We start from the raw sequence: 15701 nt of genomic DNA, 5'->3' as shown, positions 1-15701 counted from the left end.
GAGTTATTTGCAAGGAAGGGCACCCACAAAAAAGAGAAATCAAATTATTTGGAAGAGAATTAAAATTGGGTGGGTGAAGACCTGTGAGCTCCATGCACACAGTTGACATTTGACAGTCATCCACTGCCAGTGTGGGTCTGTTTGTTGCTAATTGGCAATTAGCACATTACCTAGGGGCTCTTTTAATTGATGTGACTGCAGTTCCATAGGATTTATGGCAAGTGTTATTCCAGTTTTGTAGGAAAAAGTAAAATATGGAGAGATAAAGTGACTTGAGAGAGTCACAGGGTGAAGAATGGAAGAATTCCTACTTCCAATTACCCAGGAACCATAGTTTAGGGTATCCTACAACTAGACATCGGCCCTTATGCCTAGGGCACTGTACTTTCGTAAATGTGTAATGAGATGTGTAGGTGTGAATTTTTCCATTTGAACACCCTTTCCAGAGTTTATACAGTTAACTCTGATTAATTACAGACCTCTTTGAAGTATATAGCAACTTGCCTTCACCTTTGCACTGCAAAATCTGTTGAAGTAGATTGAATGACCAAACTATTTGATTATAGGCCAAAGGAATGATTCTCAACTCTTAGTCCCTATTAGAATCATTCTTTAAAATACTACTTACAGGGCCTCCCTGGTGGCACAGGGGTTAAAGACACAGTGCTATCAAGCTGTAGCCAGCCACCACAGCATGAGTTCGATCCCTGGCCAGGGGGCTACCCACATTGGTGCAGCACACCTCTCCTGTCTTGCCTGCTGCTCCCCTCAGCAGTGTATTTCAGTCAGTCTGCCTGTTTTCTCCCCACTCTGTGGTGAATCCTTTTATCCCCTGCACCTCTGACCTATACCCCAGTTCTTGTATGCATAAATAAATAAATCTTTTAAAAAAAATACAAAACAAGGGGGGTGGGAATTGCTTGGGAACTATAACCAAGATGAAAATGCATATAAAATGAAAAATAATATAAAAATATATAAAATTTTTAAAATAATAAATAAATAAACAAAAAACTAGTAGACACTAAAAAACAAAATACTATTTACTGGGCCTACCACAAACAACTAAGTGGGAGTCTCTGATGGCACAACTGGGCAACTGGTTGTGACATGTGGTTAAGTCTAAGAAACACAGATCTAAAGCCTTGGCTTTTTGTTGAGCTGTGTTGAGAGTGAAGTATACCTGGGAATATACATGAGTGAGTGTATGTATGTGTAGCTTGAATAGAAAGAGCCCAAATCTTTGGGAAAGGAAAATGAGCTGTGATTGTCATAGCCTTACCATTAATAGCCACCAGTCCAAACTGACTATGGGTATAGACTGTGTGCTATTAAATAACATTCATCCCAAAGGCTCAGCACGTACATGCAATCTTAAAAATGTAGACTTTCGGGAAAGCCCATTCCCATACAACAGCCCATTCTTTGTTGTAAAGTGACTCAGGAAAATTTATGCACCAAAACTTCCATTTTATGTTAAAACTTTTACCTTTACCCAAAAAGTCCAAATGTAAGTGTTTCCATTTACATTGAAATATAGGGCATCCCAGTGAATGATGTCTGAAAACTTCCAGGAAGAGAAATTTATGATGCATAGTAAAAGTTCCAATGCATGGATATCCATTTTAGACAATTCCTGTGAGTTATCAACTGCTAAGGCATGATAGACTTCCTGTGGCAACAGAGTAAAGAACAGCTGAAAATTTTATCACTGTATCAAACATCTGCTTAGAAGTCTATACTGGCTGATGAATTTTTAATGATTGCCTCAAGGGGAGTCCAGCAGCTCAGCTGCCACCCACTGGAAATCCAGCCCCCTCCACCTGCTCAGACTGGCAGGGAAAGCTGCTTGGTATTTTTGCTTGTGGTTAGTGCTCCTTATGGCAAGGGTGGTAATTAGTTGGGTTAGCTAGGTATTTTCCACTAGGATGTCCTCGGGTTTTCCACTGCAGTTAAAGAATAATGAAGTTGCCTGTATCCTGTAAATGCTGCCTGTGTGCATGAACATCTGGAAAGGACTCATGCTCTCAGCTGCCCCATGTATTTGCTGAAATTGCCTAAAGGCATTATCTTCCAAGAAAAAAGTAAGAAAAGCCCAGAAGACATAGATGCCCAACTAAAAAGAAAATTAGAGAACAAGCACTCGCTTGGAGTTTTTATGTAGGATGACTTAGCTGTGTTTATGGGTGTATTGGTGTCTGCTGGGCTGGCAGGGAGCCTGTCCAGGGATACTCTTTCTAGTGTAGTTATTCATAGGACATCTTGTGTTTTAAAGTTTGAAGAAACTGCATGTTAGGGGGAACAGATAAAGTATGCAAAACAGTTTAAGGGATTTTTTTTGTGTGTGTTTTTACTAACAGACTCACTTGTTTCTAATTAACTTTTAGCTCTTAATTGACAAAAGGGTTGAAATGAAAAATTGCATTAAACATATGCTTTTTAAATCTAATTAAAAGGGGAATGACTGAGAACATGCAACGAAAGCAGAAGGTAGCTAATGAGAAAGAAGTCTACGCAGATGACCAAAATTGATGGGCTCTGAAAAACTTGGGTGTTACTGCCAACTGAATGTATCATAAGCCCTATTCTCAAGATTTTGTAGCATGAACAGTCATTATGTATGTTATAACATATCCTTATAAAACTATTTGAAACTAACTTTCAAGCCTGATTTACCACATTTTTAGAATCAGTCCCAAAGAATAAAACACTTAACATGAAACTGGGGAATGGAAAATTATATTACATGTACATCTTTTTATCTAATTTCTTTTAAGGTAAATGTGGAAGGTGATTTTTTTTTTTAACTTTCAATTTGATTTCTTTAAGGATGGAGCCACTGCCCTCTTCCTAGCTGCCCAAGGTGGTTACTTGGATGTTATTCGCTTATTACTGTCTTCAGGAGCAAAAGTCAACCAGCCAAGGCAGGTAATGTCCAAGTATGGGGAGCAGGGGCACAGGGGATCTGAGGTCCTGTAGCAGCACCTACAGAAGATAACCTGTGAGCTCTGCACCTTCTTGAAATCCTGTGATGAGAAGTTAATCTTTGATTAGTTTTCTCCTGCTCTCTATGCTTTGGACTCAGCTGAAAGCCTATGAAATCACGCTGACATCACCACTTACTATCTTTAAAACCTGGGCGTTTGGTGTCAGAGGTCAAGTACACACTCTGACAACTCCTGTTCAAATAAATTATGGCTGCACTGAAATAAAGAGAGTAGGCTAGCCAGGGTAATGAGTAAATAGAGACTGGTGAGGTCATCTTACCCCGCTTGCCCTGCCCCATACATTGCCTGATCTTTTACCCCACTTCCATCAAGCCAAAGACATTGGCAATCATTAGTAGGTTCTGCAACTTCATCTCTCACAATTATGCTATTGATATTAAAACTTCATTTACTAACATCAAACTAATAAATAGTTTCTTGCTGGCTCTTAAAGGACAACAACTTAAAGTTAATACAGGTCACATACAAATGTAAGGCATTATTCCTTTTTACAAAACATTTCAGATTAAGGTAACATAAAGGTAGTTTTCTAGGGAAAAGTCAAGTTGACGTCTCACAGTAAATGATACCCAGGCAGACTTCCACTGTAAGATGGCTGTCTCTGAAAATGCCTGTGTATTCATGCAATGAATAGGTCAGACCACCTTATGGGTGAACACAGGCTTCTTTGGTCTTTGAAGTCCAAGTGCATAAGGATCCTGAGAAAAGAAAGAGACTTTGGGCAAAGTAGTTTGAGATCAGGAATCCTGAGCTCCAGATCCAACTCTGCCAATAACCAGCTGTGTAGATCTGAACCAGTAAATCAACCTCTCTGGACCTCTTACCCATCTGAAAATTAGGAATCTGGGCAGGATGTTCCTGGAGATCTCTTTAGGCTCCCAAACTTTTGATAAGTGTTTTATTCAACATCCAATCAATATTTCTTGAGCACTCATGTACTGACACTGCTATGAATATCAGATTTTGTTTTTAGCATTTTAAAGCTATGTAGGGGCAGGATGGACACCGAGCAGGTTTTCTATGATCCCATGCAGACCAGGTAAAGGAGGAGTCAGAGTCAGTGGCTTTCGCAGGCTTTTATTTAGATTTACCAGGCAGGGGTGCTGGGAGACCGGGAGGTCCTCACTCTAGCTGGGTGTAAGGTCAGGAATGGACACAGGGCAGGTTTTCTAATATACAGCAGACCGGGTAAAGGAGGAGTCAGAGTCCTCAGTGGTTTTTTGCAGGTTTTTTATTGGGGTTCACCAGGCATACGTCAGGCAGAGGTGCTGGGAGGCCTCCCAGCCCCCAGAAAGTTTTAACTCTATCTGGGCTCTCCGGCGTTCTCTGCTTCTCTCTGGGCTTCTGCTGCTCTTCCGTTCATTCGGCTTCTTCTGGTGTCCTCATGCCACCGCCCTTAAAAGCACAGTCTTAGCCCAGGTGAATCCCATCTACCTATGCCCACACCCTACTCCAGGTGCCCGCCATCAGGCATGCATTCAGGACCGCAAGGATCCATCATCTATCCTGATGGTGGGAGGGCAGAAAAGCCTGACATTTTTTCCTTACCCTACACTGGGCTCTCTGGCGTTCTCTCTGCTTCTCTTCTCTCGGCTTCCATTTGTTCTTGGCTTCTGCTGGCATCACCGTGATGCCGCCCTTATAAACTCAGCCTCTCAGCTCAGGTGTACCCACTTCAGGTGCCCACCATCAGGCATGCATTCAGGACCACAGGGTTCCCGCATCTATCCTAATGGCGGGAGGGCAGAAAAGCCTGATACTTTTACCTTACCCTACAAGCTATCTTTAGGTTTAAATGACCCCAGGCATACCCCTGGGAAAGGAAGTTTTCAGAAAAAAAATATATTTGCATGCCTGTCAGGCTTGATGTTTGGAGATTAGAATTTAATATTTTCCTGCAGGTCCTTCTTATCTTGAAATTGTTCATTGATTCTGAATCCAAGGCTTCAACTTAACAAAATTAATAAAAAGAATTGGCTATTTTTAGATTGCATAAGTTTGTTTTTTTTTAATTAATAAATTTTATTTTTATATTGCCCATACAATTGCAATCCCCCCATTCTGACCCCAATCCCTCCCCTCCCGCCCCCCACCCCCCAAAAAGTGTCTCTGGTTCATAGTTTTTGTTGATTTTGATTTTCATTTTCTTATAGTTATTCATTTTCCTGGTCCCTTATTTAAGTTTTCTAGATTCCTGCTATGAGTGAGACCATCCGGTATTTTTCTTTTTCTTTTTGGCTTATTTCACTGAGCATGATCCCTTCCAGCGCCATCCATGTTGCTGCAAATTGCATGTGTTTATCTTTTTTGAATGCTGAGTAATATTCCATGGTATATATGTACCACATCTTCTTGATCCAGTCATCTATTTTTGGGCATTTGGGCTGTTTCCAAAGCTTAGCTATTGTAAATAGTGCTGCTATAAACATAGGGGTGCAGGTGTTCTTTGGAATTGATGTTTCTGTGTTCTTTGGGTAAATACCTAGGAGTGGAATTGCTGGATCCTGTGGAAGCTCTATGTTTAGTAGGTCCAGAAATCTCCACACAGCTCTCCATAGTGGTTGGACCAGTTTGCTCTCCCACCAACAGTGCACAAGAGTTCCTTTTTCTCCACAACCTCGCCAACATTTGTTGTTGCTAGTTTTTTTAATATGTGCCATTCTCACTGGTGTAAGATGGTATCTCATGGTAGTTTTGATTTGCATTTCCCTGATTGCAAGTGATGTTGAACATTTTTTCATATGCCTGTTGGCCATTCACATTTCCTCTTCAGAGAAGTTTCTTTTTAGCTCCTCTGTCCATTTTTTGACTGGATTATTTTCTTTGTTGTTGTTGAGTCTCATCAGCTCTTTGCAGATTTTTGTGATCAGTCCTTTATCATTAGTGTTGGGTGCAAAAATGTTCTCCCAGTTGGTGGGGTTTCTCTTTGTTTTTGTTATTGTCTCTTTTGCTGTGCAGAAGCTCTTTAATTTGATGTAGTCCCAGCTGTTTATCTTTGCCTTCACTATCACTGCTTTGGGTGATGTGTCTGTAAAGATGTCTTTGATATGCAAATCACGTAGTGTTTCGCCTATATTTCCTTCTATGTATTTTATGGTTTCAGGTCTCATGTCTAGTTCTTTAATCCATTTTGAGTTGATTTTTGTATATGGTGTGAGGTAGTGGTCAAGCTTCATTCTTTTGCATGTAGCGACCCAGTTTTCCCAGCACCATTTATTGAACAAACTTTCTTTGCTCCTTTGTCAAATATTAGTTGACCATAAATCTGTGGGTTTATTTCTGGATATTCTATTCGATTCCATTGGTCTGTATGTCTGTTTTTGTTCCAATACCATGCCGTTTTGATGATTATGGCTTTGTAGTAGAGTTTGAAGTCTGGGAGTTTGATGCCTCCATTCCCTTCTTTTTTTTTCAGGAGAGCATTGGCTATTCGGGGTTTTTTGTGATTCCATATGAATTTCATCAATAATTGTTCTATTTCTTTGAAGAATGACATTGAAATTTTGATTGGAATAGCATTGAATCTGTATATTGCTTTTGGTAGGATGGCCATTTTAATAATGTTTATTCTCCCAATCCATGAGCAGGGGATGTTTTTCCATTTCTATGTGTCTTCTTCTATTTCTTTTAACAGTGTTTTATAGTTTTCTTTGTATAGGTCCTTTACCTCTTTTGTTAGATTTATTCCCAAATATTTGATTTTTTTTGTTTCAATAATAAAAGGGATGGTTTTTTTGATTTCTTCTTCTTCAGATATATTGTTTGTATATAGGAAGGCTACTGACTTTTGCGTGTTGATTTTGTATCCTGCCACTTTACTGAACTGATTGATGAGTTGAATTAGTTTTTCTGTGGAGTTTTTGGGGTTCTCTATGTATATTATCATATCATCTGCAAATAGTGATAGTTTGACTTCTTCTTTTCCTATTTGGATTCCTTGGATGTCTTTCTCTTGTCTTATTGCTCTGGCTAGGACTTCCAGTATTATATTGAAAAGCAGTGGTGAAAGTGGACATCCTTGTCTTGTTCCAGATCTTAATGGAATTGCTTTCAGCTTTTCACCATTGAGAATGATACTGGCTGTTGGCTTGTCATAGATGGCCTTTATGATATTGAGGTACGTTCCTTGTATCCCAAGAATTTCAAGGGCTTTTATCATGAATGGGTGTTGCACTTTGTCGAAAGCTTTCTCAGCATCTATTGATATTATCATATGGTTTTTATATTTCTTTTTGTTGATGTGTTGGATAACATTGATTGATTTTCTGATGTTAAACCATCCTTGTGTCCCTGGAATGAATCCTACTTGGTCGTGGTGAATTACCTTATGGATACACTGTTGGATTCTGATAGCTAAAATTTTATTGAGGATTTTTGCATCCGTGTTCATTAGGGAGATTGGCCTATAGTTTTCTTTTTTTGTGTTGTCCTTGTTTGGTTTTGGTATTAGTGTAATGTTGGCTTCATAGAACGTGTTAGGTATTATACCTTCCTTCTCAATTTTTTGGAAGAGTTTGTGAAGGATAGGCACCAATTTGTCTCTGAATGTTTGGTAGAATTCATTTGTAAATCCATCAGGTCCTGAGCTTTTGTTTTGGGGGAGGTTTTTAATTACCATTTCAATTTCGCTGCTTGTAATTGGTCTGTTTAGGTGTTCTATTTCTTCTTTATCTAGCTTTGGGTGATTGTAGAGTTGTAGGAATTTGTCCATCTCCTCTAGATTGTTGAACTTGTTTCCATAAAACTGTTCATAGTAGTTATTAATTATTCTTTTGATTTCTGCTGTGTCCTTTGTGATTTCTCCTCTTTCATTTATTATCCTATTTATTTGTGCTTTCTCCCTTTTTGCCCTTGTGAGCCTGGCTAGGGGTTTATCTATTTTATTTATTTTTTCGAAGAACCAGCTCTTGTTTTCATTGATCTTTTGGGTTGTTTTTTTAGTTTCGATTTCATTTATTTCTGCTTTGGTTTTTATTATTTCTTTTCTTCTACTGGTTTTGGGTTTTTTTTTGTTGTTCTTTTTCTAGATCTTTGAGCTTCAAGATTAGGTTGTTTCTTTGAGTTCTTTCTTGTTTTTTGATGTGAGCATCTATTGCTATATATTTTCCTCTTATTACTGCTTTTGCTGCATCCCATACATTTAGGAAATTGATGTCCTCCTTGTCATTCAATTCAAAGAATTTTTTAATTTCTTCTTTTATCTCCTCGTTAGTCCAGTGGACTTCCAATAGTGTGGGTTTCAATCTCCACGAGGTAGGAGAGTACCTTGCCTTCTTTTTATGGTTTATTTCTAGTTTGATGCCTTCATGGTCAGAAAAGATGGTTGATATGATTTCAATCTTGGTGTATCTGTTCATGTTTGTCTTGTGCCCCAGTATATGATCGATCCTAGAGAATGATCCGTGTGCGCTTGAGAAAAATGTATACTCAGATTTTTTGGGGTTTAGTGTTCTATATATGTCTGTTAAGCCCAAGCACTCTAGATCCTTATTTAGAGCTTTAGTGTCTTTACTTATTTTTTGTCTTGTTGATCTATCCATTGTTGATAGTGGTGTGTTGAAGTCTCCCACTACGTATGTGTTTTCTCTGATGTCTGTTTTCAGAGATGCCAATAGTTGTCTGATATATTTTGGTGCTCCTTCGTTTGGTGAATATATGTTAATGAGTGTTATTTCTTCTTGAAGTATTGTCCCCTCGATCATAATGTAATGACCACTGGGGTCTCTTTTTATCTTTTTAAGTTTGAAATCTGTTTTATCTGATATGAGTATAGCTGTTCCTGCCTTCTTTTTTGGTCCATTTGCTTGTAGAATTGTTTTCCATCCTTTAACTTTGAGTCTTTTTATCTTTTGCAGCTAAATGTGTTTCCTGGAGACAGCAAAAGGTTGGGATTTGTTTCTTAATCCAGCCTGCAACTCTGTGTCTTTTTATTGGAGAGTTTAGTCCATTTACATTTAGAGTTAGTATTGATATGTTAGCATCTGTATTTGCCATTGTGTTTGTCTTTCCTTTGATTTTATTTATTTATTCTTTTAATAACTTTCTTTGGCCTTCTTTTGTTGTTATTCGTCCCTCTGAGGTTCTGGCTTTAGAACTCCTAGTAGTATTTTTTGGAGTGGGGGTTTAGTTGTAATGAAATTCCGGAGTTTCTGTTTGTCTGGGAAGGTCCATATTCTTTCTTCAAAGAGGAAGGAGAGCTTTGCGTGATAGAGTATTCTTGGTTGGCATCTGTTTTCTTGGAGTCTGTTGACTATGTCCCTCCACTCTCTCCTTGCCTGTAGTGTTTCTTCAGAGAAGTCTGATGTCACTCTTATTGGTTTCCCTTTGAATGTTATCTGTTTCTTCCCTCTTGTTAGTTTCATTATTTTTTCCTTGTCTTGGATTCTTGGGAGCTTTACTATTATGTGTCTTGCTGTATTTTTCCTTTCGTCATGGAAGTTTGGTGTTCTTCTTGCTTCTTGTATATCAATTTTCAGATCCTTCTTCGCGTTTGGGAAGTTCTCTTCAATTATATCCATGAATATTTTCTCTGTTCCTACATCTCTCTCCTCTCCTTCTGGGATTCCTATAACTCTTATATTTCCTTTCCTCATGGAGTCAGATAGTTCCCGAAGTCTTTCTTCGGTCTTTTTCCTTCGTACTTCTCCTTCCTTTTCTGTTTTAGTTCTTTTTATTTCTGTGTCTTCAAGAGTACTTATTCGTTCTTCCATTTCATCTATTCTGCTTTCATTGCTTTTCCCAGAGTTCTTTAGTTCCTCCATTAATTCTTTGATCTCCTGCATTTCTTTTACTTCCCTCTTTAGGGACTCAATTTCATTCTTCTGGTCATTAATTATTTTCCCCTTATCATTGTTTTCCTTTATGACTTCTGTCAGTTTTTTAATCACAGCAATTTTAAATTCTCTATCTGGAAGGCTCAGAAGTTCTTCCAAGTTACTGTCATTGCAATCTGGTAGATGGTTTTCTTTTTGCGGTGTGCTTTTTTGCTGAGGAGTTGCTGGGTTGCATGTGGTTTTTCTACTCCCTACTGCCTGTTTTCTAATTTGCCGTATTCCTTGTGACACTGTGTTGCTTGTACTGGCTGGCATCTTGGGCAACCTTCCCAGCTCACCACTGGCTCCTCTGGGGAACTTCTGCTGGGTTCACAAGTCTCCAGCAAAGAAAGGTCCCTGCTCTGTCTCCTCGGTGAGCCTTCTGCTGGGTTCACACAGTCTCCAGCAAGAAAGGTCCCTGCTGCAAAATGCCAGTGCAGGGGACGCGCTCCCCTGCACACCTGGTCTGTCCCAGTGGTGGGTGCTGCTCTCCTCTGGGCTGGAATTGCAGGCTAGAAGGTGCCCGGCGTGGGCAAGCCTCCCAGCTTACTTCTGTCTCCTAGGTGAGCCTTCTGCTGGGTTCACACAGTCTCCAGCAAGAAAGGTCCCTGCTGCAAAATGCCGGTGCCGGGGACGCGCTCCCCTGCACGCCCGTTCTGCCGCAGCGGTGGGTGCTGCTCCCCTCTGGGCTGGAACTGCAGGCTCTAGATTGCATAAGTTTGATTTGGAGACCATTATTGAGGGTACCACTATGAACTTGAAAATAAGAGTTCATCAACTTTATCTCAATATCCTTCTAAAATAATTTCTGGCATTTTAACAAGTCTATTTATAAAATAAAGTGTATTATTCATGTACCTAAGATACTGTTTGTGAAAACTAGGTTGATATAGGAACTTATATTTCAAAAAAAACTTACATTTCAAATGTTGCATGGATTGTGTCCATTTAAACCTAAACTGAGTTACGTGATGACATTAAAGCTAAGCAGTTAAAGAGTAAACCAGCATTGTGTGGTAACTGCAACAGCTGTTTTTCATTCCTCAGGAGTGAGGATAACCTGGTCAGAGTGGGTGACCTAGTCTGGGAATGGAGGACTCCACCCTTTGGTCAAGAAGCAAGTGGCATGCTGAGTGTGTAGTGCTAGTGTTTGGATTGCTGATAGTTCTAAGAGATTGTTATTTAGGCAAAGGGTGTTTCATAAAATGAGAATTGCTTTAGAGGAAAAAAATCAATGGAATTTTTTCTTTCTATGGCATATACTAAGTCCACTGTGCCTTCCAGGCATTCTTCCACTACCTTATTAACCTTTTATGTAGGCCTCGCCAGGTCAGATTAGTCTAAGTTCTATCTTCGCTGAAAGTGTACACTCTGCCTAATTAATTCCATTCCAAGTAAACAAGCAGTGTCATAAATTTGGCAAAAGTGGTACCTGTCTGGGCTGATATTATAAGGATGTTGACAAAGAAAAGACTAATTAAGATTCATTGTTGATGGCCTGCACCTGGCCATTTTCTATAGGGTATTTGGAAACCAATGTTTTATTCTGTAGTCCCAGCTGACACATTGAATCATTTGAGAAAATTCTGGAATTTACAAAACAAGGGGAAGGACATCTGCCTTGTTTAATTTCTTAATTTTAGATTAGTTGGAGTTATAATTTTTGTGTTGGTATTCTATGGAATCCCGATGTTTGGTGTTACACTATGGCAGGATATTGCATTGAAAAATTCAGCTGTCTCATGACCTGAGCTGCAGGGAATCTGAGCTGTAATAGGAATCACTTTTCCTTGTAACTCTTATTGACAAACTGATAACCTTGTTAGTACTTTTGTAAAAGGGAACCCTATTCAAAAAGCAAGCCATAGGCAGATTTCGTAAAACTCAGTTCTTGATTTGAAACTTGAAAAAAATTTCTAAGTTGTCCTGGATAAAGAATTCAAAAGTCCCAAAGACCATTGAAATCTACAGTCCATATAAAAACTCATTCATTTCTTTCTGTGTATCCTCACCAGAGTTGATAAGCCAAACCCTCTTAATCACTAAATGAGATGTCTATTTAGTTTTCCTATGAACAAAGTGCTTTGATACAGACTTCCCACAACCCGATTCACCCATGTTGTTAGAACAGTGCTTTTATTGAGTATCAAAGTCTGTTTACCCAGAGATAAGGACTCATCTCTATCTAGTTTTCTTAATGTGCTAATCAGTATCCCTTTGAAGCCTGACAGAAAAGCCTTTTCATAAAGTCCTCTCCTAACAGAAGCCTTAGGAATGCAGAGATGCACTGTATGCAGAGATGTCAGGGCCAGATAGTAACAGTTCTCCTAGTTTGCAAAGTTGGAGGGACAAACCCAGTGGTGGGCAGAGGGAGAAAGCAGAGGCAACAGACTGGTGCCATGTCCTGAGGGCTTGGAGACAGGAGCAGACAGGAATGGGGAGGCCCTACTGCTTTCATTGCCTTTGCACATGGTAGCATGCAGAAAAGGTGTGTTTACTCCAGTAGATACCCAGAGCCTGAGGCGGAGCACGGGTGAGGTCTGGAAGACTACAGGACATGGTGACTGACCAGAGACTGGGAACTAGAAAGGGTTCAGTTATAGGCCCAGCTCATGGGCAGGGCGCAAGTTCCACGAAGACCCTAAGAGCCAGCTAGGAAACCAGACCTAGGTCTCTGTGGGGCTTGGTAGTGATGGGGCTGTGTATATCTTAAGGAAATGAAACACAGTCCCCGTTTTGCTTATTATCTGTATGACCTTGAGTAAGTTGCTTGCTCTCCCTAAATCTCAATTTTTCCATCTGCAAAACTAGAATCGTAGCAGCACCTTTGCTATAGGCTTGTGAGAATTAAATAAAATAATCCCTATAAAAAAATCGTAATAAAATGGGGCAAACCTAGAGGAAAGGGAATGAGCCTGTCAGTAAGTCCTCACCTGAACGCCTCAGAAGGCAGCACATAACTCAAATGCAGAGACATGGAGAGAACAAAAAGAGTTTATTTGCACAGGGGGTGAGTGAGACAAAGAGAGAAATGGGAGAGAGCTTAGAAAATGTATAGGCCAGCAAGCATTTATCCTACCCCTGATAGCATCTGCTCAGTAGAGCCAGGGTCAGAGCAGGACCTTCAGGCAGGGAGCCAGCCTAGAAAGCCCCAGAGCCACAGGCAGGAGGTCAGCCAGGAGAGTCCCCAGCTGCAGGTGGGAGCTAGCCAAAAAAAGCCCAAACTCAGCCTGCCTGCTCTGTCTTTTAAAGTCCACCAGTAGGTCCGGCCCTACCCCTGAGTCCAAAAACCCACTCAGGAAGTCAGGGAATGGAGCTTCGAGACCCACTACTCTCTTACAGTAATGCAGTTACCCATGTGCATTGTGTGCTTGGTAAATGTTAAGTTTGGCTAATATCATTTCTATTCTATCCAGGCCTCCTTGGAACAAAAACCCATCTGAAATCAAGATTGTTCTCTTTCTCTCATAAACCACGCGGTCCCTGTCATTTCAAAGTCCCTCTGGTGTGTCTTCTCGCTCCCACTTTTTCTGTTTTCACTCTCTCCACTCTTTTGCTCTTCCCCACTCCTTTTATTTTTTTCCAACAGTTTCCTCTGCTTAATTATATGTGGTTCACAAGTTTAGAAATCAAAGTAGCAAACTCTTGAGAAAGCTATATCATTACCACAGCTTGTCTTTGTACACCAGGGCACAGGGGACTGGCTGGCCTTCCCATCCTTGGTCCAATCACCTGTGACCAGGGAGAAATGGGTCAGTTATAGACAATGCAGGTATCTGATAACATCTTAAGAGATCCACTTGCTGGACCAGAGCAGCAACACAGTAATGAGAAATTTGCTTCAGGTCAGGGTAGGGCTGGTAGAATCATTGTCTCAGTGCTGAGCCCCCCTCTGCTACCGATAATTGTCTTTTTATGTCTTGGGCCCCCAGCTTAAAATATAAATAGTCCCCAAGACTTTCTGCCTGGTTTGAGCCTGTCAGTGGAAGTAGCCTACAAGAACTTGTGCCGCTTCAGACACTGATTTTTCACAGGAGAGACTATTTCTTTTTTTCTAAATAATCTGTAGAAACCTAAATAAGGCCATATATCATTTTGCTAGTAATACAAGTCATGTCATACACTCCATCTCAATCTGTCATCTACCTAGAAAAATGTATCAGAGGATACTTGAAAATATTAACTCAAATGGAATTAGGGAATAACAGAGTTGGAAGGCACTGCAGACACCACCTATTTTAACCATCCAACCCATCCCTGAAAGTTTTCCCAATGATCTTGACAAGTGGTAATCAGCCCCTGTTGAATGACCAGGCGTGAAGAGCTCATTACTACCTCATCATCCTCATCAGCCAGTTCAGTCTTAGAGCTGATCCTTGAACAACAGGGGGGTGGGAGAGTAGGAGCCCCAACCCCCTCCCCCTCCATTGAAGCCCCAAATACAATGTATAGTGGGCCCACTGCATATGTGGGTACCACACTCAGGATTCAACCAAGGGACAAATGAGCTTGGTTGAATCCATGAACGTGGAACCTGCAAACAGAAAATATGCTTTATCCAGGTGGACCTACACAGTCCAACCAGTCTCACTCAAAGATCAGTTGTATATCTTTCTTGCATTGCGCCAAATACCCCACCTAGCTTTCTCTCCTACCAGGCCTTCGTTTTATCAGCAGATATACAGCATAAATCTAAATCCTTTCTTTGTGACATGTTCACAAATGGCAAGTGACAGTTATCATAATCCCTCTACCATGTATCTCATCTCATTTAAGTACAATGTTTTATTTCCTTTTTTAAAAAAAAGTACAGTAGAAGCTGTAATTTCCACATTACAATGACAGTGATTTATTTGATTTATTTTAGGGCCTCCCCGGTGGTGCAGTGGTTGAGCGCTGGGTTGCGAAGCTGCCTGTAAATTTTGGTCTGTTAATTTTTGGCCTGATTTATCCCCTCCAGTATAGTACCCATAGTTCTCTCACCACCGTAGCACCAATCATGCATCACAATAGTCCCTGTGCTCTGCTCTTCCCCCATTTTTTTTAAAGATTTATTTATTTTTATACAAGAGCTGGGGTACAGACCAGAGGCGCGGGAGGGTGAAAGGATTCACCAGAGACAGAGCAGGGAGCAGAACAGGCAGACGACAGGAATACACTGCTGAGGGGAGCAGCGGGCATGACAGGAGAGGTCTGCTGCACTATGTGGGCTTCTCGCTGGCCAGCAGGGATCAAACCAGCGCTGCAGAGGCTGCGGACACCTTCACAGAGCGGCACTCAACCCACTGCACCACTGGAGAGGCCCTCTGCCCCCTTTTTACCCTCTTTTCTCCCCCTCCCCTGCTGTAGGCCTCAGATCTATGATCAGCTTGCAAGTTTTGTTTTTTCCTTGACCCTTTGTTCAGTTTCTCCATATTCTACATAAAAGTGAAACCATCCGATATTTTTCTTTTTCCTTCTGACCCATTTCTCTTAGCATACCCCCAGCTCCATCCATGTTGCTGCAAATGGCATGGATTATCTTTTTTGATCACTGAGTAGTATTCCATGTGTATATATATGTCACATCTTTATGATCCATTCATCTGTTTGGGGGCATTTAGGTTGTTTCTGTATCTTAGCTACTGTAAATAGTGCTGCAATAAACATAGGGGTGCAGGTTTCCTTTCAAATTAGTGTTTTTGTGTTCCTTGGATAGATTCCTAGGAGTGGAATTGCTGGGTCATGTGGTAGATCATTTTTAGTGTTCTGAGGAACTTCTACAAAGCTTTCTATATTGACTGAACCAATTTGCATTCCCACCATCAGATTCAGTGATCACTTTCTAAGCATCTTTTAGCCAGTCCCTGTGCCTTTCTACATGTTTTCTCATTCACAGTAT

The 15701-nt window shown here is 40.5% G+C and overlaps 1 protein-coding gene across 1 annotated transcript in view; it reads left to right on the top strand.

Annotated features, from left to right (window-relative positions):
* Positions 1-15701, top strand: part of ANKRD29 (ankyrin repeat domain 29) — a gene marked incomplete at both ends in the record, with an annotated part of 54529 nt that overhangs the window by 22304 nt on the left and 16524 nt on the right. Inside the window, one exon of the mRNA XM_084252686.1 lies at positions 2830-2928. Coding sequence (XP_084108812.1) covers positions 2830-2928 — 99 coding nt within the window. The remainder of the gene's footprint in view (positions 1-2829; positions 2929-15701) is intronic.

The sequence above is a fragment of the Talpa europaea genome, assembly GCF_964194135.1.
Source record: "Talpa europaea genome assembly, chromosome: 13".
In the NCBI taxonomy this organism is placed as follows: Eukaryota; Metazoa; Chordata; class Mammalia; order Eulipotyphla; family Talpidae; genus Talpa; species Talpa europaea.
The sequence above is the reverse complement of the archived record's forward strand: the minus strand, read 5'-3'. Positions and strand labels throughout refer to the sequence as shown.